The sequence below is a fragment of the Neoarius graeffei genome, chromosome 1 (assembly GCF_027579695.1).
Source record: "Neoarius graeffei isolate fNeoGra1 chromosome 1, fNeoGra1.pri, whole genome shotgun sequence".
Lineage (NCBI taxonomy): Eukaryota > Metazoa > Chordata > Actinopteri > Siluriformes > Ariidae > Neoarius > Neoarius graeffei.
Genome location: NC_083569.1, coordinates 15299435 through 15322904, shown reverse-complemented (window position 1 = coordinate 15322904; position 23470 = coordinate 15299435). Strand labels below are relative to the sequence as shown.

Below are 23470 nucleotides of genomic sequence, written 5' to 3'. Positions count from 1 at the left end.
AGTGACATTGAGGTGTTAAAAAACATCCCAGCAATGCTGTTTCAACGGATAGTCTTTTATTGTGATAGTCCACACAGTGTCATGTGTAGAAGCAGCACCATGGAATTGCACTGCTCAGCTGTGAACCAGGTCTGTTTTCTTAATTGTTGTTTAAACTGTTGATGTCTTAGTCCTGATATGCTTCAGTCCTATATTCATTTTCTTTCTGCTTTTCCTGGTTGGGGGTCATGGTGGCAGCAGGCTGAGAAGGTCAACCCAGACTTCTGTAGCACTAGCTACAGATTCCAGCTCCTTCTAGGGGATGGATATAATCTTTCCAGCTGGTCCAGGTCTGCCCCAGGTCTTTATCTAGTGGGACATGCCTGATACAGCTCCTGCAGGAGCTGACTCGAGCCTAACTGAAATATGTTTTATGCAGTTTGCTGTAAAAAGAATATCTTGCACTAGTCTTGAGGGTTATTGTTTTGTTGAGCTACAAATCATCCTACAAATTGTTTTCAACAGCAAACTACATCCGAAGGAATCAGGCTACATCTTGCCAACTGAGAGACGATGTTAAGACTTTCTGAACTTCTGTGCTTTCTTTGAAATCAAAGAACTGTCCAGCTTCATCACTTGTATACTCTATCCCTTCTGAGCTGAGAAAAGATGTGATGCAGAGAAATGAGGTATGAGGGCGGAATCTGAGGACACCTGTGGGGAAAGTACACAGGACTCCCATATCCATCTACAGTCCTTTGCAGTCTGTGATCAATTAACAACAACATGGTGCTGTTGTGTGTGTGTTTTGAAAAGCATCCTTGCTTTGCCAGACTGTGTGTGTGTGAAATAGAGAAATTTGTGTGTGTGTGTGTGTGTGTGTGTGTGTGTATGCAATATGGCGGCCAGAGCAAATGCCACACCACTCTGAACCGCATGCACCCGTCGTGACTGCCAGCGATAACGCAGGGAAGTAAAAGTTGTAGCGTTAGTATGGAAGTGGTCAACTCATATTTGTAATATGCATAATCACTAACCTGAAAGTGGCATTAAAAGCTGCTTTACTTACCGGTAGAATTAGGCAACAGAGTTGGAGCGTTCATGATCCAATACCAAAGACGTAGACTGCTGGAGGAGGCGCATGGCCTGATTTCTCTGTGTACACCCGTCCTCTCTCCCCAGATGAGTGGATACTATTCCAGTACGAGGAGAGGGTCTTTAGGAGAACTTTGGATACGAAGCGCCTGGAGGAGAGACAGCGTTTTGTCTCCAGCAGTGAAGCGTCCAAAAAATGGATTAAGATCAACCGCATCCTGAATGGGATTTACTTCAAGAACGGTGTATTTACAACTTGCCATGGTGATGGAAGGCCATTTGGATTACCATTACTGAAGTATACCCAAAGGATATTAAAAAAGTTTCCACACTGCAACCAAACTTTTCCTGACACCAGGCTTCCGGATACCCTCCGAGGTTGCGTTGAGGCGCAATTGCGCTTCATTTGGGATGTCATTCAACCACAGGTCACCAATAGGAGAACTGAACGTCAACACCCAGAACAGGTGGGAAGAAACAAACTTTCTTATCTGTGGCAACACCAGAGATCGAAAGCAATTGACATAATTTTAAACAATAGCGCATACTCAAATTTACCCGTAGTAGCCAATAATATTGAATTTGTTCAAACATCTTATGCTGACAAATATGGTAAAGATGAACACGCCCCAATACAAGATGCACCGTGGCAACACCAATTCACCTCTGAACGTGCAGACTGTGAACTTCAGGTACAAGCCTTCACAGTGGCAGAGGTAGAAAAAGTCATGTGCGCCCTACCAAATAATAAAGCGAGTGGCTCCGATGGAGTCACTTATGAGACGCTAAAAGCCACAAAGCAAATATCATGTCTGACTCTCACCCATATCTTCAATGCATGCCTGTTAAATGGTAAAGTTCCTGATTCCTGGAAAGGAGCTTTAATACACCGTGTCCCAAAAAAAGGAAACTCCATGACACATTACAAGGGAAGGCTCCATGAAACATTACAAACTTGTCACACATGAGCTCTGTGAACAGCCAGCCTCTTTAGCAATGACCTTTTGTGTCTTGCCCTCCTTGTGCAAGGTGTCAATGGTCGTCTTTTGGACAACTGTCAAGTCAGCAGTCTTCCCCATGATTGTGTAGCCTACAGAACTAGACCGAGAGACCATTTAAAGGCCTTTGCAGGTGTTTTGAGTTAAATAGCTGATTAGAGTGTGGCACCAGGTGTCTTCAATATTGAACCTTTTCACAATATTCTAATTTTCTGAGATACTGAATTTGGGGTTTTCATTAGTTGTCAGTTATAATCATCAAAATTAAAAGAAATAAACACTTGAAATATACCAGTCTGTGTGGAATGAATGTATACATTATACAAGTTTCACTTTTTGAATGGAATTACTGAAATAAATCAACTTTTTCATGATATTCTAATTATATGACCAGCACCTGTATATAGCACGGCATGACAGGTTGGTGGACCTGGTAACAAAAGACATCAAAGAGGTGCACGGAATTTCAATAAAAATCCATAACCACTGTGCAGTAAAAATGGATTGGTTTAGCACTAATCATGAAGACACCCCTTTTAGTAACATTCCAAACACCCCTGGCATCACCATTATAGATACTGACAATAAGAATGTTATTTTTGTGGAAATAGGTTGTTGTTTTGACTTATACATGAACACTTATCACTCCAAGCTTTTAAAATACCAGCCACTTTTGGATACAGTCACAAACCAGGGCTATAGGTGTACTGTAAACTTGTTCTAGTGTTTGGCAGCCTGGGACATGTACATAGATTTGCCCTGCGTGGGCTGCAATTCTGTGGACTGAATAAGGACAATTCAAAAAAACTTGCCAAGTATTGTTCAATCTCTGCTATAATAGGCAGCATATCAATCTGGAGAAGGAGATGCAATGTGTACCCTTAACCATGCCTATTTTTACATGTTTACACCTAACTATCAATACAGTATAATGTATAGTATGGGACACTTTGTGATTGACCTGTCCTAGTTAATGCATAGCAATGGATAGCACATGACATTTTGTGATTGACCTGTTCTTACTAAGCCTATGAAATTACTTCCATCAGTATTTGGATCTGGCGGCACAGTGGTGTAGTGGTTAGCGCTGTCGCCTCACAGCAAGAAGGTCTGGGTTCGAGCCCTGTGGCCGGCGAGGGCCTTTCTGTGTGGAGTTTGCATGTTCTCCCCGTGTCTGTGCGGGTTTCCTCCGGGTGCTCCGGTTTCCCCCACAGTCCAAAGACATGCAGGTTAGGTTAACTGGTGACTCTAAATTGGCCGTAGGTGTGAATGTGAGTGTGAATGGTTGTCTGTGTCTATGTGTCAGCCCTGTGATGACCTGACGACTTGTCCAGGGTGTATCCCGCCTTTCGCCCGTAGTCAGCTGGGATAGGCTCCAGCTTGCCTGCGACCCTGTAGAACAGGATAAAGCGGCTAGAGATAATGAGATGAGATGAGTATTTGGATCTGGCGGCACAGTGGTGTAGTGGTTAGCGCTGTCGCCTCACAGCAAGAAGGTCTGGGTTCGAGCCCCGTGGCCGGCGAGGGCCTTTCTGTGTGGAGTTTGCATGTTCTCCCCGTGTCCATGTGGGTTTCCTCCGGGTGCTCCGGTTTCCCCCACAGTCCAAAGACATGCAGGTTAGGTTAACTGGTGACTCTAAATTGACCGTAGGTGTGAATGTGAGTGTGAATGGTTGTCTGTGTCTATGTGTCAGCCCTGTGATGACCTGGTGACTTGTCCAGGGTGTACCCCGCCTTTCGCCCGTAGTCAGCTGGGATAGGCTCCAGCTTGCCTGCGACCCTGTAGAAGGATAAAGCGGCTAGAGATAATGAGATGAGAATGAGATGAGTATTTGGATCTGTAATAAGAAATTTCCTTGTGTTTAGATCCAAATAAAAGTATTAAAATGTGTGTGTGTGTGTGTGAAATAGAGAAATTTGTGTTTGTGTGTGCCGAAAGAAATGCCAATTCAGGACTTGTGTGGGAATCAATACGCATTGGTGCCGAAACTATATTTTTAAGGACATGATGCCAAAGCCATGTCATCTGCCGTATGTAGCTGCATTCTGTTGTTTGTTGTTTGTCCTTCTGTAGTAAAGCAGCAGAAACAGCCACTATCATTGTGGATTGTGTAGACCAACAGTAATAAAACCATCCAGATGCCCCCACTATAGTACTGGGAGATTTAAATCCATGCAAATTGAACAATATGATGGTTCCCAAGGTTTTGGACAAGTGTTCTAGGAATGTAGAAAGGGTTTATGCATTATGTGCTATGACTTTTGATTAAATTAAGCACAAGGATTTTCAGATTACCACAATTTTCATCCAAGATTGTATGCCAGTGTCAAGTCTCTGGTGCAAGGCTTATTGGAAGAGAATGGAAAGACTTGTGTGTCGTATTTCTTTTGACCTGTTGCACATGCTACACACTGAATATATTATTATGGCCTCAAACAGACTGTTCAGGGTTCCAAGATCTAGAATGTGTGTGTTCCTCAATCAGTTTTCTTACTGAACCAAGCACTTAACCCAGGGCTCCAGACTAACCTTTTCCATTAGTAGCACTGGTGCTCCTTACTGAAAATTTTAGGAACTCAAGCACAAAATTTAGACACTTAAATAAGTGTCAGTCAGGGATCAGTACACCAGGGCCTCCGCCTTTGGCTGTCACCCGATCCACAATGCACCAGACCCTTATGGCACCTCCTGCAGGTGGTGGGTCCACAAGAGAGTGGTTCCATATTGCTCATTAGGGCTAGGCCCGGCCTGGCCCCATGGACATAGGCCCGGCCACCAGGCACTCGCCAACAAGCCCCTCCCCCAGGCCTGGTTCCAGGGTGGGGCCCCGGTATCCCTGGTCTGGGTGAGGGCACTCGGATCTTTGCTGTTTCTCTCATAAGGGTCTTCAGAACCACTCTTTGTTTGACCTCTCATCTAGGACTTGTTTGCCTTGGGAGACCCTACCAAGGGCAAATGCCTCTGACAACATAGCTCCTAGAATCACTGAGGCACTCAAACCCCTCCACCATGTTAAGGTGGCGATTCAAGGAGGGGAGACTCAGAGTAGAACTGCTGCTCCTCCACATTGAAAGGAGTCAGTTGAGGTGGTTCGGGCACCTTGTTAGGATGCCCCTTGGATGCCTCCCAGGAAGGGTTTCTGGGCATACCCTACTGGGAGGAGACCCTGGAGCAGACCCAGGACACGCTGGAGAGATTACATCTCTCAGCTGGCCTGGGACCGCCTCAGTATTCCCCCGGAAGAGCTGGGGTAGGTGGGCGGGGAGAGGGAAGTCTGGGCTGCTCTGCTTATCTGCTACCCCCATGACCGGGACCTGGATAAGCGGCAGAAAATGGATGGATGGATTGAAATAGATGCAAAATTTAGACTACTTAAATTGACTTACAACACATGTTTTCATGCTACACACAGCCTCCACCATCATGGTCAGATTTTTATTTGTTTCTCCTACCTTTCAACAGAACATCATTTACCAAACATATCACATGCTGAACTGGTCCTCATATTGGTTCTAATTTGCATGAAGGTGAGAATTTCCCATCTCAACTTCACTTGCCTCAGTAAATTCTCTCCTATTGGTCTGGTCGGTATGATGTCATATCCGGCAGCAGCTTGACAACTTGGTGAAAACAGCATAGCCGAGACATCGGCTGTATAAATACAGTCAATGGGTGGCAATAATAACTAAACATGTTGGAAATGTAATGCCATTATCATGTTGCTGTTTACTGTGCATCATAAAATACAATAATAATTTATTATTATTATTATTATTATTATTATTATTATTATTAATAATAATAATAATAATAATAATAATAAATGAGGCGGCATGTTGGTGTAGTGGTTAGCGTTGTTGCCTCACAGCAAGAAAGTCCTGGGTTTGAGCCCAGTGGCCGATGAGGGCCTTTCTGTGTGGTGTTTGCATATTTTCCCCATGTCTGTGTGGGTTTCCTCTAGGTGCTCCGGTTTCCTCCACAGTCTAAAGACATGTAGGTTAGGCTAATTGGTGTCACCGTAGGTGTGAGTGTGAATGGTTGTTTGTCTCTGTGTCAGCCCTGCAATGACCTGGTGACTTGTCCAGGGTGTACCCTGCCTCTCACCCATAGACAGCTGGGATAGGCTCCAGCTTGCCTGCGACCCTGTACAGGATAAGCGGCTACAGATAAAGGATAGATGGATGGATAATAAATGAAAGACAGAATTGCTCAACTTCAGTAATAAATTAAATTTCTATAGTACATTTCACAATCCCAAGGTCGCTTTACAGGAGGGATGGAAAAAAGAATAAGCAGTAAGAGAGGAAGAGAAATGTTCATGGAAAAGATAAGTCTTCAATTGAGATTTGAAATTAGAGAAAGAGCAGTCACAGAGAGATTGAGGAAAAGAAAATTCCTGACATATAGCATGTGATAGTCCACAACCCATAATATCTATTCAGCTGTGGTCCTATAATGATTCCTGTTTAGTGATGGACAGTAACAGATGGGCTATTGTCAGTGATTGTACATCTTTATGGTATTTACCAACTCAGTGTATACAGAGTATATCTGAGATCTATTTTGTCTCTAATCGTGTCTCTTGTCCTCTCTGTTGGGCTCTTTTTATCTTCTCCCCCTCTCAGGCTCCTGGTTGTTCTCTGTTTCCGAGTTGGCGGCACCAGGGGCGGAGGTGGGCCGGATCTCCGCAACAGATGCTGACCTGGGAGAGAACGCCAAGCTGGAATATACCATCCTGGAGGGGGAGTCAGGAGACACCTTCAGCATTACCGGAGTAAACCAGGAGGCCATTATCACCCTCACTAAGGTGAGATGGAAATGAGATGGATTAAAGAAATAGAAGTGTGTGTGTGTGTGTGTGTGTGTGTGTGTGTGTGTGTGTGTGTGTGTGTGTGAGTGAGTGAGTGAGTGAGAGAGAGAGTTTTGAAGGTAGTGTTGCGGTCAAAAAGTACATCACACAGCAGGTGATGGCAAAGTGTAGGAGGAACAGGTCATATGCTTGCTGTGCCAGGTGTCGTAACAAAATGAGCTACTCATAAAAAAAAAGGCTTCTATAAAAAGTTAGTGAGGGAATGAGGGCTGTGTTCACTGTGATTCAGAGCAGTTGAATCAGCTCTTTCTCAATCTGTGAGAAATTTGGTTGTGTGTGTGTGTGTGTGTGTGTGTGTGTGTGCGCGCGCGCACGCGCACATGCTGGATGGTGTGGGCCAGGCCTTGGCATCAAAGATGCCAACAGAAGATTGAATATGATTAGGAATGATGTGTCACATTTTTACACGTGTACATCTAATGAGACATGACTCGAATGAATATTCTCCTTGTCTGTATTGATGAACATTTTTATGGATGTCGGTGGCTGGTGGACTGTCCCAACATTCACATTAACAAGCAACAAAGCAACATGTGACCATTTATTTTCTATGCATATGTGAAACAGAGCCATGATTTCAGTGAGACATATCGACATATGAATTTTCTGATGTGCTCTATTCTGTGCAAATTAGCTCTGATATGATAAAGCAGCAAATCCAAATGACTGGTTCGAATGATTCCTCAGACCAAATCCAAATGTAGTGCATGTGGTCCAAGCTTCCTTCAGCTTTGTATTCACAACGATTAGTTCCTGCTATTGGTTAGTTGCCATTTTACTGTTTGGTACAAAAACAAACAAACAAACAAAAAACAACAGAAGAAAAGCCTATAACTGAGGTTACATCCTATTCTGTCATGTCTGACCTCTCATTGCATGTGTGCTTCATTTATCAATCTAGATACAAACTGATTTATTAATAAATCTATTTATTTGTAAATATGCACATTTACACAAGTGTCTTATGCAACTGTAATTTTGGATTTGTATCCTACTCATACTCCACTCGTGTGTGTAAATTTATGCAGTGCCTAATGTAAACCTCGACTTCAAATCATATTATTTGCATGGATTACTGCACTCCCAACATGTCAGCTGAGACACCTAAAACAATTTTAAAATACCAGGTTTCCTGTGTGACGTGCTTGGTGCCCAGTCTCACCTGGATACAATGTAGATGCTTTTTCCTCCTCTGTTTTGACACATCGCCACAGGCTTGCTCATTGGAGATAGATTAGGGATAAAATTAGCTCATGTTTTAAGTCGTTCAAATTCTGTAAAGCTGCTTTGCGACAATGTTTACTGTTAAAAGCTCAAAACAAATAAACTTGACTTGTTTTCACATCACACCATTTTCTTGTCATCTCACTTAATTCACAACTAATTCACCTTGTCTGTAGATAAAGATTTGTCTCTAGATTTGGACTTTTTCCAGGTGTCTTTACTACAGTATCTCTCTTTCCCTGTTTGGCATATCACTACAGTGACATGGTTGCCCTGATGGCTTTTCCTTCCAGCCATCAAACTTTCTAGCGAAGTTACAGTAGTGGTTTCCCGTTGCCTTGTACTGGATTATTAGAGGTTTTCTCTTCTCAACCATTCATACACATTCACACCTATGGGAAATTTAGAGTAGCCAGTTAACCTAACCAGTAAGTCCAAGCATGTCTTTGGACTGTGGAGGGAACCCACAGTCCACAGGGAGAACATGCAAACTCTACACAGAAAGGCCTCTGTCTTGCTGTGAGCTGACAGTGCTAACCACTGCACCACCATGCCTCCCAGGTGTCTTTATGGATATTTTTTTATCAGCATTGAACTGAGTCAAAATAACTTCCATAATTCTGCATTTCTGCCTTTTCTTTCACCATTAAGTTAACTTTTGTCATTCCATTGGAAACTTTTAGCCAGGTTTGGATTACGTGGACATTTACACAAACTTTACTGCAAGACTGTGAAGAAAAAAAACAGAAGGAAGTAGCAAGGATTATACACTCACCAGAGGCACCAGTACACAGTGGTTATAAAAAATGTACGCACCCTGTTAAAATGATAAGTTTTTCTGATGTAAAAAAATGAGACCACAATAAATAGTTTCAAAACTTTTCCCACCTTTAATGTGACCTATAACCTGTACAGTTCAATTGAAAAACAAACAAATATGTTAGGGGGAAAAACATAAAAAATATACAATAAGCTGGTTGCATAAGTGTGCACACCCTTAAACTAATACTTTGTTGAAGCACCTTTTGATTTAATTACAGCATTCATTCTTTTTGGGTAGGAGTCTATCAGCCTGTCACATTTAGACTTGGCAATATTTGCCCACTCTTCCTTGTAAAAGCGCTCCAAATCTGTCAGATTGCAAGGGCATCTCTTGTGCACAGCCCTCTTCAGGTCACCCCACAGATTTTCAATTGGATTTAGGTCTGGGTTCTGGCTGGGCCATTCCAAAACTTTAATTTTATTCTGGTGAAGCCATTCTTTTGTTGATTTCGATGTATGCTTGGGGTCATTGTCATGCTGAAAGATGAAATTTCTCTTCATCTTCAGTTTTCTAGCAGACACCTGAAGGTTTTGGGCCAAAATTGACTGGTATTTAGAACTGTTCATAATTCCCTTCACCTTGACTAAATCCCCTGTTCCAGCTGAAGAAAAACAACCCCAAAACATGATGCTGCCACCACCATGCTTCACCATGGGTATGGTGTTCTTTTGGTGATGCGCAGTGTTGTTTTTGCACCAAACATGCCTTTTGGAATTGTGGCCAAAAAGTTCAACCTTGGTTTCATCAGACCATAACAGTCCCACATGCTTTTGAGAGAGTTGATTGTGGCAGCAGGGGCGTGGTCAAGCGTCGGTCTGTGACCAGAGGGCAGAGTCAGGGAAGGTAAGTGGCAGAATCACTGCACCTGATGTTGATTTAACATGTGTTTGTGTGTCTTCCCCAATGACCGCGCCCTATTTAAGGAGAGAGCGAGAGCAGAGGAGGAGCTCTCTCCCCAACCAGACACCTGATGTGTGTGTGCGTGTCTGTGTGAAGTCATGGAGTCCTCCCCTTTCGCCGACCTGGTCCACGCCCTCGCCACGGCCCAGCAGAGCCAGCACCAGGTGCTAGTCGCCCTCCGGAAGGAGCAAGAGCAACGGTTCGAGGCCCTGGTGTTGGCACAGTAGGAAGATCGACAGGCATTCCAGCACCTCCTCGCGTCGGCGGGGTCCACCACCTCCACCGCCGCGGGCCCTTCCCCCCTCACCCTAATGAAGACGACCCCGAGGCCTTCCTCACGCTCTTCGAGCAGGTAGCAGAAACCTTGGGCTGGCCAGTGGAACAGCGTGCGGTGCGCCTCCTCCCCCTGCTAATGGGCGAGGCGCAGCTGGCCGCGCTACAGCTCCCCAACGACCGCCGGCTGGTCTACGCGGACCTCCGCCGGGCCGTCCTCCAGCGTGTGGGGCGCACCCCTGAACAGCAGTGACAGCACTTCTGCACTCTGCACTTGGAGGAAGTCGGCCGGCCGTTCGCGTTTGGCCAGCAACTCCAGGACGCCTGCTGGTGGTGGTTGAGGGCCGATAACCGCGACGCCGAGGGAATCATCGATCAGGTGGTACTGGAGCAGTTCATCGCTCACCTACCAGCAGGAACCGCAGAGTGGGTCCAGTGCCACCACCCGGCGTCGCTGGATCAAGCCATCGAGCTGGCGGAGGACCATTTGGCGGCTGTCCTGATGGCAGGACAGCAGACAACCTCTTCTTCCCTCTCCTCTCTCTCTCTCTCCCCCCTCCTGTGTCTCATCCTCGCCCCGTTCCCCCACTGCGGAGGCGGGGGCCGGTGCCACTCCAGCCGGCCTGCCGCACCTGCGGTGCCCTCCCGTTTCTCCCTTCTGTGTCTGTCTCCCCCCCCCCTCAAGTGAGTGAGCCCCAGAGCACCAGTGCAGAGAGGAAGCCTGGGCCGGTTTGCTGGCGCTGTGAGGAGCCGGGCCACCTCCAACAACAGTGCTTGGCAATGGAGGTGGGCATGGTGGTTCGGTTCCCTGACGCGCCAGGAGCCGCCCTTGATTGGGCCGGAGCGTATCGGATACCGGTGAGTGTCCAAGGGGATACATATCAGGCGTTGGTGGAATCTGGCTGTAATCAGACCCCAATCCACCAAAGCCTGGTGCAAAATGAGGCATTGGGGGGAGCACAATTGGTGAAGGTGTTGTGTGTGCATGGGGATGTTCACAACTACCCTTCAGTGTCGGTCCACATTCTTTTTCGAGGGGAAAAATTTAGAGTAAAGGCGACGGTTAATCCTCGCCTTACCCACTCGATAATTTTGGGGACTGATTGGCCGGGATTTGGGGAATTAATGAGTCATTTAGTGAAGAGTGGGTCCTGCTGTAGTTCCACAGGGGGAGGTCCCGGTGTCGCATTGGCGGGAGCAGCTGTCACAGAGCTGTCTACATCATCTCTGCGTCAGAGTGAGGAGCCACAGGCTCCTCCTCCTTCTATTGGGGAATCCCTTGCAGATTTTTTCCTTAGAGCAGTCGCGAGACGAGACTCTACGGCATGCGTTTGACCAAGTGAGAGTAATCGATGGTCAAACGCTCCAGCCAAATGCCACCCCGTCCTTCCCCTACTTCTCAATTATGAAGGATAGATTACACCAAGTGACACAGGACACTCAGACTAAAGAACAAATCATGCAGCTTTTGATTCCAAAAAGCCACCAGGAATTGTTATTCCAGGCAGCTCACTTTAATCCCATGGCTGGACACCTAGCCTGAATAATGGCCCGGTTCTATTGGCCAGGAATTCGTGGCAATGTCCGTAAGTGGTGTACGGCATGCCGCGAATGCCAGTTAGTAAATCCAGCAGCCATTCCAAAAGTGCCTTTGCGCCCTCTCCCATTAATCGAGAACCCATTTGAAAAGATTGGGATGGATCTCGTTGGGCCATTAGATCGGTCAACACGAGGGTATTGCTTTATATTAGTTCTAGTGGACTATGCAACGCGATACCCGGAAGCAGTGCCTCTTCGCAATATCTCAGCACGCAGTATTGCGGAAGCGCTCTTCCGCGTCATCTCCTGAGTTGGAATCCCCAAAGAGATTCTGACTGATCAAGGCACCTCATTTATGTCACGAACACTGAACGAACTGTATGGGTTATTAGGTATTAAGCCGATCCGCACCAGCGTGTATCACCCACAAACTGACAGTTTAGTTGAACGGTTTAATTGCACCCTCAAGAACATAATTAAAAAATTTGTAAGCGATGACGCACGTAATTGGGATAAATGGCTCGAACCCTTGTTATTTGCAGTGCGAGAGGTCCCACAAGCCTCCACGGGGTTCTCCCCATTCGAATTGTTATATGGGCGTAAGCTGCGCGGCATTTTAGACGTGCTGTGAGAAAATTGGGAGGAGGGACCTTCACCAAGTAAAAATGAGATTCAATACGTTATTGACCTTTGTGCAAAACTCCACACATTCACCCACCTAACCCAGGAGAATTTGCGGCAGGCTCAAGAACGGCAAACCCGCCTGTACAACAGGGGTACGCCCCTTAGGGAGTTCGCACTGGGAGATTAAGTACTCGTACTGTTGCCCACATCGAGCTCCAAATTAATCGTCAAGTGGCAAGGACCCTTTGAGGTCACACGGTGAGTCGGGGATGTCAACTATGAGGTGAGGTGAACAGACAGGGGTGGGGTGCTACAGATTTACCACCTCAATCTACTCAAACTCTGGAATGAGGAGGTCTCCGTGGCATTGGTGTCGGTGGTTCCGGAAAAGCCAGAGCTGGGGCCGGAGGTTCCAAAGGGAACATTGGCATCACGTACCTCTCCAGTCCCCTGTGGAGACCACCTCTCCCCGACCCAACTCACGGAGGTTGCCCAGTTGCAGACCGAATATTTGACCGGATATGTTCTCGCCCTTGCCCAGCTGCACTGACCTCATAGAGCACCACATTGAGATGCCCCCGGGGGTGGTAGTGCGCAGCCGCCCTTACAGGCTACCCGAACACAAGAAAAAAGTGGTTCGGGAAGAACTCGAGGCCATGCTCGAAATGGGCATTGTCGAGGAGTCCCACAGTGACTGGAGCAGCCCGGTGGTCTTGGTACCCAAGGCCAACGGGTCGGTCCGGTTCTGTGTAGACTATAGAAAAGTCAACGCGGTGTCTAAATTTGACGCGTACCCAATGCCTCGTATTGATGAGTTGCTCGATCGACTAGGCACGGCTCGCTTTCACTTGACACTGGATTTGACAAAGGGTTATTGGCAGATCCCCTTGACTCCATTATCCCGAGAAAAAACGGCCTTTTCCACACCGTTTGGCTTACACCAGTTTGTCACACTTCCTTTGGGGCTGTTTGGGGTGCCCGCTATGTTCCAGCAGCTGATGGATAGTGTCCTCTGCCCCCACGCCACCTATGCGGCTGCATACTTAGATGACATCATTATCTAAAGTAATGACTGGCCGCGGCACCTACAACATCTGAGGGCCATCCTTAGATCGCTGAGGCGAGCGGGTCTCACAGCCAACCCGAAGAAGTGTGCGATTGGGCAGGTGGAAATACGGTATCTGGGCTTCCACTTGGGCAACGGGCAGGTGCGTCCCCAAATTAACAAGACATCAGCAATTGCGGCCTGCCCGAGGCCCAAGACCAAAAAGGGGATGAGACAGTTCCTGGGGCTGGCTGGCTACTATCGTAGGTTTATACCTAATTATTCAGACGTCACCAGCCCACTGACTGATCTGACTAAAAAGGGGGCACCAGATCCCCCACCAGGTCCAGTGGATGGAGCAATGCCAGCGGGCTTTTTCTGAGGTGAAGGCTGCACTGTGTGGGGGGCCACTGTTACACTCCCCTGACTTTTCTTTCCCCTTTATGTTACAGACAGATGCGTCGGACAGAGGGCTGAGGGCTGTTTTGTCCCAGGAGGTGGAAGGGGAGGACCGCCCAGTGCTGTACATCAGTAGGAAGCTGTCGGTGCGTGAGGGGCGCTACAGCACCATTGAAAAAGAGTGCCTGGCGATCAATTGGGCGGTCCTCGCCCTCTGTTACTACCTGCTGGGACGCCCTTTCACCCTCTGTTCGGACCACGCGCCCCTCCAGTGGCTCCACCGCATAAAGGATTCCCACGTGTGGATCACCTGTTGGTATCTGGCACTCCAACCCTTTAACTACAAGGTGATCCACAGGCCGGGGGTGCAGATGGTCGTGGTGGACTTCCTCTCCCATCGGGGGGGTCAGCTGCAGGCCGGACGGCCTGAGTTGGGCGGTGGGGGTATGTGGCAGCGGGGGCGTGGTTAAGCGTCGGTCTGTGACCGGAGGGCGGAGTCAGGGAAGGTAAGTGGCAGAATCACTGCAACTGATGTTGATTACTGGTGTTTGTGTGTCTTCCCCAGTGACCGCACCCTATTTAAGGAGAGAGCGAGAGCAGAGGAGGAGCTTTCTCCCCAACCAGACACCTGATGTGTGTGTGTGTGTGTGTGTGTGTGTGTGTGTGTGTGTTTGTGTGTGTATGAGAGACCACTGAAAAGTGTCAAAATAAACAAAGAGTTACGAAACTCAGTTCTGGCCTGCCGTCTTCTGTGCTCCTCCCACTCCTACAAACTGCCACATTGATGTATTTTTTTGCAAAATTTAGCCAGGCCTGGATGTTTTTCTTTGTAAGAAAAGGCTTCTGTCTTGTGACCCTACCCCATAGTCCAGACATATGGAGAATACGGGAGATTGTTGTCACATGTAGTACACAACCAGTACTTGCCAGAAATTCCTGCAGCACCTTCAGTGTTGCTGTAGGCCTAATGGCAGCCTCCCTGGCCAGTTTTTGTCTTTTCTTTTCATCAGTTTTGGAGGGATGTCCAGTTCTCGGTAAGGTCACTGTTGGCCCATATTTTCTCCACTTTTTGATGACTGTCTTCACTGTTCTCCATGGTATATCTAATGCCGTGGAAATGTTTTTTTGTTTTTTTTTTTACCCTTCCCCTGACTGATACCTTTCAACAATGAGAACTTTGATGCTTTGTAAGCTCTCTCGGAACGATGGCTTTTGCTAGAGGATGCAACTGAGTAAATGTCTGAACTTTATTTGGGGTTAATTACGGTAGTCATTTTAATTGATGACAGGTGTGAACCCAAAAAGACTGGATGCTGTAATTAAATCAAAAGGCGCTTCAACAAAGTATTATTTTAAGGGTGTGCACACTTATGCAACTAGCTTATTGCATGTTTTTATTTATTTTTTATTTTTTATGTTTTCCTCCTAACAGATTTATTTGTTTTTCAATTGAATTGTGCAGGTCACATTAAAGGTGGGAAATGTTTTCAAATTATTTATCGTGGTCTCATTTTTTTCCATCAGAAAAACTTATAATTTTAACAGGGTGTGTACACTTTTTTATATCCACTGTAGCTAGTACAGGTAGCTTGTTATTACTGCTATTATATTTTCTCATTGGAACAACAACAAAAATAACAACAATGACATGTTTCATGCCCACAAAAGACCAACTACAAGCGACATGTCACTTGGTAGTCTGAACACAGAGTACATGTGTGCAGTATTTTGTAAAACGGTGTTAAAATGCTTTATCTACAGGTGAGAAATATAGAGAAAAGAACAACAGCAACATACTTAATTTAGGGTGGCATGGTGGAGCAGTGGTTAATGCTTTAAGGTTCAGGGTTTGAACTTCACAGCCAGTGGGTGCCTTTCTGTGTGGAGTTTGCATGTTCTCCCTGTGTCGATGTGGGTTTCCTCTGGGCGCTCCAGTTTCCTGCAAAGACATGCAGCCAGGTTAACTGGCTACTCTAAACTTCCCATAGGTCTGAATGGTTGAGAGGACAAAACCTCTATAATAATCTAGTAGAAGGCAACAAGAAACCACTACTGTAACTTTGATGGCTGGAGCTGTCAGGGCACCCGTATCACTGTAGTGATGTGCCAGATAGATTGAAAGATATAATTTACTTGTTTCTTTCTCCATTTTTTTCCCAAGATACCGGTACATCCCAACAAGGGTAAAGCCTGTTTACAGCTTCATACAGATTTTGCCCTTCATAGAAAAAGTCTTAGGACTGTGACATTACAAACATATATCCAAGCAAATTTAATTAAAATGAAGACTCATTTTTATTATCCTTTAAGGAGTGTTTTTATTGCTCCTATTACAAGCATGTATCATAAAATATTTTTTATAGCACAGTGCTGTTAAATTCTCAAATTTGATTGGTGAGAAGGCGTTGCTTAATTTTTTATAACAGCAGAGTCCGTTGTAATTCAAAGCACAGGTTTACAGTGCAATCTGCAATTATTGGCACCCCTTGTAAATATTGGTAAAAAGGGTTAGAAAAAAATCCACCTTTTCATGAAGTAGTTTCATAATAATAGCTTCATAAGTAGCTACTAATCTCTACAAGGGGTAGCAATAATCATGGATGGCACTGTATATTAATATTCTGATTCTCAGGGACTTGATTGGTGGACACTTGTGTTGTAATTTAGCAAAGAACAACATCTCGTCTCATTATCTCTAGCCGCTTTATCCTGTTCTACAGGGTCGCAGGCAAGCTGGAGCCTATCCCAGCTGACTACTGGCAAAAGGCGGGGTACACCCTGGACAAGTCGCCAGGTCATCGCAGGGCTGACACATAGACACAGACAACCATTCACACTCACATTCACACCTACGGTCAATTTAGAGTCACCAGTTAGCCTAACCTGCATGTCTTTGGACTGTGGGGGAAACCGGAGCACCTGGAGGAAACCCACGCGGACACGGGGAGAACATGCAAACTCCGCACAGAAAGACCCTTGCCGGCCACAGGACTCGAACCCGGACCTTCTTGCTGTGAGGCGACAGCGCTAACCACTACACTACCATGCCACCCCAAAGAACAACATATAATTGTTAATATGATGAAGCTTACATTATTATAAAGAGACATTATTTTAACATTTATGGAAGGAGTCTCCAGTGTTGGTGCTTTGTAACAGTCAGTTTTCCAGCATGGGGGAGTCATCAGGACAGAACGTTTTCCACTTTCCGCATCACATTTCAAGCTGTCACTAACTTAAAAAAAAAAAGTGGGGGGGGGATTGAACTTTTTATACAGATGTGGACAAATTTGTTGGCACCCTTCCATGAAAAAAGAACCCACAACTATCTCTAAAATAACTTGAAATTGACAAAAGTTAATGGCATCCATCATTGTTTATTCCATCTTTAACACAAATCAGGCTTTGCTTTTGATTTTTTATTCAACTGAATCTTTTAGATAACAAAACAAATGAAAATTGCATGGACAATAATGATGGTACCCTTAACTTAACATTTTGTTGTACAAACTTTTGCAGCAATCACTGCAAACAAGTGATTTCTGTAGTGCTCAATGAGACTTCTGCATCTGCGAACAGGTAGTTTGGCCCACACTTCCTGAGCAAATTGCTCTAGCTGTCTCAGGTTGGAATGGTGCCTTTTCCACACTGCATGTTTCAGCTCTTTCCAGAAATGTTCAATAGGACTCAGATCAAGGCTCAGAGAAGGCCACTTCAGAATAGTCTAATGTTTTGTTCTTCACCATTCTTGGGTGCTTTTACCGTAGCTGTGTGTTTTGAGTCTTTATCCTGTTGGAGGACCCATGATCTGTGACTGAGAGAGCTTTCTGTCACTGGGTAGTACAGTGGTGCTTGAAAGTTTGTGAACCCTTTAGAATTTTCTCTGTTTCTGCAGAAATATGACCTAAAACAACATCAGATTTTCACACAAGTCCTCAGAGTAGATAAAGAGAACCCAGTTAAACAAATGAGACAAAAATATTATACTTGCTCATTTATTTATTGAGGAAAATGATCCAAATACTGTGAGTGGCAAAAGTATGTGAACCTCTAGGATTAGCAGTTACTTTGAAGGTGAAATGAGAGTCAGGTGTTTTCAATCAATGGGATGACAATCAAGTGTGAGTGGGCACCCTGTTTTATTTAAAGAACAGGGATCTATCAAAGTCTGAGCTTCACAACACGTTTGTGGAAGTGTATCATGGCATGAACAAAGGAGATTTCTGAGGACCTCAGAAAAAGCGTTGCTGATGCTCATCAAGCTGGAAAAGGTTACAAAACCATCTCTAAAGAGTTTGGACTCCACCAATCCACAGTCAGACAGATTGTGTACAAATGGAGGAAATTCAAGACCATTGTTACCTTCCCCAGGAGTGGTTGAGCAACAAAGATCACTCCAAGAGCAAGGCATGTAACAGTCGGCAAGGTCACAAAGGACCCCAGGGTAACTTCTAAGCAACTGAAGGCCTCTCTCACATTGGCTAATGTTAATGTTCATGAGTCCACCATCAGGAGAACACTGAGCAACAATGGTGTGCATGGCAGGGTTGCAAGGAGAAAGCCACTGCTCTCCAAAAAGAACATTGCTGCTCGTCTGCAGTTTGCTAAAGATCACGTGGACAAGCCAGAAGGCTATTGGAAAAATGTTTTGTGGATGGATGAGACCAAAATAGAACATTTTGGTTTAAATGAGAAGCGTTATGTTTGGAGAAAGGAAAACACTGCATTCCAGCATAAGATCCTTATCCCATCTGTGAAACATGGTGGTGGTAGTATCATGGTTTGGGCCTGTTTTGATGCATCTGGGCCAGAATGGCTTGCCATCATTGATGGAACAATGAATTCTGAATTATACCAGCAAATTCTAAAGGAAAATGTCAGGACATCTGTCCATGAACTGAATCTCAAGAGAAGGTGGGTCATGCAGCTAGACAACGACCCTAAGCACACAAGTCATTCTACCAAAGAATGGTTAAAGAAGAATAAAGTTAATGTTTTGGAATGGCCAAGTCAAAGTCCTGACCTTAATCCAATCAAAATGTTGTGGAAGGACCTCAAGCGAGCAGTTCATGTGAGGAAACCCACCAACATCCCAGAGTTGAAGCTGTTCTGCATGGAGGAATGGGCTAAAATTCCTCCAAGCCGGTGTGCAGGACTGATCAACAGTTACCGGAAACATTTAGTTGCAGTTATTGCTCCACAAGGGGGTCACACCAGATACTGAAAGCAAAGGTTCACATACTTTTGCCACTCACAGATATGTACTATTGAATCATTTTCCTCAATAAATAAATGAGCAAGTATAATATTTTTGTCTCATTTGTTTAACTGGGTTCTCTTTATCTACTCTGAGGACTTGTGTGAAAATCTGATGATGTTTTAGGTCATATTTCTGCAGAAATATAGAACATTCTAAAGGGTTCACAAACTTTCAAGCACCACTGTATGTTTCGCTCCAGAATGCCTTGATAGTCTTGAGATTTCATTGTACCCTGCAAGGCACCAGCTTACCAGATGCAGCAAAGCAACCCCAAATCATAACCAAGCCTCCTCCGTGTTTCACAGTAGGTGTGATGTTCTTTCCTTTGGAAGCTACATTTTTTTCTTCTGTGGACATAGAGCTGGTGTAACTTGCCAATAAGCTTGAGTTTTGTCTCATCTGTCCAAAGGACATACTCCCAGAAGCCTTGTGGCTTGTCAATATGCATTTTTGTAAATTCCAGTCTGATTTTTTAAAGTTTTTCTTTCAACAACAGAGTCCTTCCATTGAGCTCACGGTCACTCATAAAGTGATAGGTAGTGCAATCAGACATTGATGTACCTTGACCTTGGAGTTCAACTTTTATCTCTTTGTAAAATGTCCTTGGCTCTTTGTCTACCATTGGCACTATCCTTCTGTTCAATATGTGGTTGATTTTCCTCTTGCAGTCACATCCAGGAAGGTTGGCTACAGTCCCATGGAACTTAAACTTCTTAATAATATTTGCAGCTTTAGTCATAGGAACATTAAGGTGCTTGGTGATGGTTTTGTAGTCTTTGCCTTTAACATGCTTGTCTATAATTTTCTTTCTGATCTCCTCAAATAATTCTCTCCTTTGCTTTCCCTGGTCCATGGTCAATGTGGTGTACACGATAATACCAAATGGCAGAGTGACTATTTTTCTCCATTTAAATAGACTGAATGACTGACTAGAAGATTGAAGACACTTGTGATACTAATTAAGGTTAAACAATTAGTTTGAAATATAACTATAATCCAATTATCAAAAAATTTGTCCAGGCTATTTTAGAATATCATTGTAAAATAAACAGAAAATAATTTCTATTTACACTTTTTTTTTTCTTTACTCTATGACATACCAAAGGCATGCGAGTATACATGAGAAAATTGCTTTTAATTTCATTACTTTACAGGAGGAATAAAGCATTGTTTCAATGAGCTGTAAGGGTACCAACAAATTTGTCCATGTCTGTAACTGCTCGAACATTACTGTAACTAACTTGTCTTCAGACGTTCTGCAACAAGATGTACTTATAAACGGTTTAAAATATGCTGTGTTCTTCATTTATACATTTTTATAAAATGTTAATTTTTTGGGGACAACTGCTGTGGTATAAAAGCAATAAAATATTTTCTGATGTTGTCATAACAGTAATTCTACTTTGCTGTTGTTGATTATTTTCCTATAACAGCATCAAGTTTGCAAGTTTGTTTGATAAATCATGAAGCCTTTCCCTTCTTTTACTGGGCTTATTTTATCAAGATGGATAGAAAGGGATTTATTTTAAATTGTTCCTAGGAGTGTTTACATAAGAAATGTGGTTTTCAAGGAAATCTCACCAAAAAAAAATCGTACCCTACTCGTGTTGCTAAGTGGATATATTTTATGAACAAAAAGAGGAACTCATGTACACCTCTTTTCTTTCATCTGAATTCATATAATGTACAGTTTAAATTGCCTATTTATTAACACTTACTGAATTTAGACTTTTGATTATAGAGCATTGCTATGACTTTTGGTGGTGATCCAGATCACTCATCTGGAATGATCCATGAAAAACTGGATTTTTTTAAATCACTTATAACTTAAGCACTATGACTAAAGTCACAGTAATTTATGCTAGCTGATCTTTGTTAATTGAAAGTCAAGGAAAAGTTGTGCCCTGCTGCCCTGAAAAAAAAAGATTGAAAAAATCATGAAAATTGACAGAGTTATAAGTGATTGAAAAAAATCCGTTTTTTCATGGATCATTCCAGATGAGTGATCTGGATCACCACCAAAAGTCATAGCAACATAATTCAGCCCAGAGGTATTCTTCATGTGAAATGTGGTGGTGATTGGTTGAAAAATGAGGGAGAAATATCATCCTAAAAAACATAATAATAATAATAATAATAATAATATCCAGCTTGCCCGCGACCCTGCACAGGATAAGCGGTTATGGAGAATGGCTGGATAATAATAATAATAATAATAATAATAATAATAATAATGAGGAGAAGAAGAAGATAGAGACTGTGACTAAAGTCACAGTAATTTGTGCTGCTGTTACAAATCAGGACGTCTGGTTACCGTACCTGTCAGGGATGGGTGGAGACGGATGTATGTGCAGAAGATATTTATTAAGGAAAGTGCAATCAGGCAAACAGTCCAAATTGGCAGGCATAAATCAGAAACAATAAACAAGCAGTAGGTCTGGTGAAGCACAAACAGAATATCGTAGACACAGACAAAGGCAGAATTAAAGGACTAAGAACAGGAACTAGGAATTCGGAAACCAGGAAATCAAAACAACACATGGCTTGGTAATGTGCCTAAACAACTCAATACTTCGCAACCTGAGTTAGTCTTCGGCATCCTTATATATGTGTGCTGATTGCACCTTAATCCAGTGCCAGTGTGAGTCATTAGCAGCACGCACACGTGAATCAGTTCACATCATGTGCCTTCCAGAGCGTGTGCGAGAGTCAGCGAATGTGTGTGGATGTGACAGTACCCTATAGCAGGGGTTCTCAACCTTTTCTACCTTAAGGGCCACCTATTCATACTTGTAATGAGTCGGGGCCCATTAAAAAAGATGAGCCAATTATTTTGGCTCATCTAATCTATTAGAATCTAATAATCTATTGTCAAATGTATTAATGGAATGCAACATCACTCCCTGTTACAGATGGGAGCCCAGGAATTAAATAAACAATAAAAACAAACTTTTTAATTGTAGGTATTGTATTTAAAACTGTATGGATGTGCCAGAAGCCAAACCATGCATGCAGAGCGGATCCAAAAGTGAAGTCTAGTCTATTAACACAAGAACATATTGCCATGTTTGTTTACAGCAAACAAGCAAGTTATTAAAACCAAGATGTGCACTCAAAAGAAGTAGATATACAAACAACTCAGTGGGATTACATCCTTACATGCTAATAAAGGATTTTTCCCATGAGTTGGAAAATTATCCATCCGTTGAGTTCCCTGACATCTCAAACTATACTGGTGCTGCAGACATCGTTCTACACGGACAAACAGATGAAAACCTGGAAGAGCATGAAGGCATACAACATTTTATATGTGACTGGGTTAAAGATTTGGGGATCAGGACACTACAAAATAAATCCTCTATCGTTTGTGCCTGGGAAAGGAGGAATTTCTGGGCTTTGTACACGTCTTTGCAATGCTTGCTAGGATGCTACATGTTTTAATATCAGGTGCAAACAAACCACAGCCACTTGATTGTCAAACCTCCCTGCTCTTCTCTTCCAGCAGGCATTATGCAGGCATCATAGATCCATATAATTTATCCACAAACATGTTTATTTATTCTGCACACAAATCTATCTCTCTCTCTTTCTGTGTGCGCACCCACGTACACGGGTTAAATGCAGAGGATGAATGTAACAAATGGCTTGTTCTTAATTTACCCACAAATGTATTTATTCCACTTGAAAAGTGTATGGCAAACCAGCTACCGGATTTGGGACAATAGGACATTCAGAACTACAACCCCGATTCCAAAAAAGTTGGGAAAAAGTACAAATTGTAAATAAAAACGGAGTGCAATGATGTGGAAGTTTCAAAATTCCATATTCATTTCAGAATAGAACGTAGATGACATATCAAATGTTTAAACTGAGAAAATGTATCATTTAAAGAGAAAAAATAGGTGATTTTAAATTTCATGACAACAACACATCTCAAAAAAGTTGGGACAAGGCCATGTTTACCACTGTGAGACATCCCTTTTTCTCTTTACAACAGTCTGTAAACGTCTGGGGACTGAGGAGACAAGTTGCTCAAGTTTAGGGATAGGAATGTTAACCCATTCTTGTCTAATGTAGGATTCTAGTTGCTCAACTGTCTTAGGTCTTTTTTGTCATATCTTCCATTTTATGATGTGCCAAATGTTTTCTATGGGTGAAAGATCTAGACTGCAGGCTGGCCAGTTCAGTACCCGGACCCTTCTTCTACGCAGCCATGATGCTGTAATTGATGCAGTATGTGGTTTGGCATTGTCATGTTGGAAAATGCAAGATCTTCCCTGAAAGAGACGTCATCTGGATGGGAGCATATGTTGCTCTAGAACCTGGATATACCTTTCAGCATTGATGGTGTCTTTCCAGATGTGTAAGCTGCCCATGCCACACACACTAATGCAACCCCATACCATCAGAGATGCAGGCTTCTGAACTGAGCGCTGATAA

At 43.9% G+C, this 23470-nt stretch overlaps 1 protein-coding gene across 1 annotated transcript in view; it reads left to right on the top strand.

Annotated features, from left to right (window-relative positions):
* Window positions 1-23470, top strand: part of LOC132883804 (cadherin-24) — a 201587-nt gene that overhangs the window by 129466 nt on the left and 48651 nt on the right. Inside the window, exon 5 of the mRNA XM_060917835.1 lies at window positions 6699-6880. Coding sequence (XP_060773818.1) covers window positions 6699-6880 — 182 coding nt within the window. The remainder of the gene's footprint in view (window positions 1-6698; window positions 6881-23470) is intronic.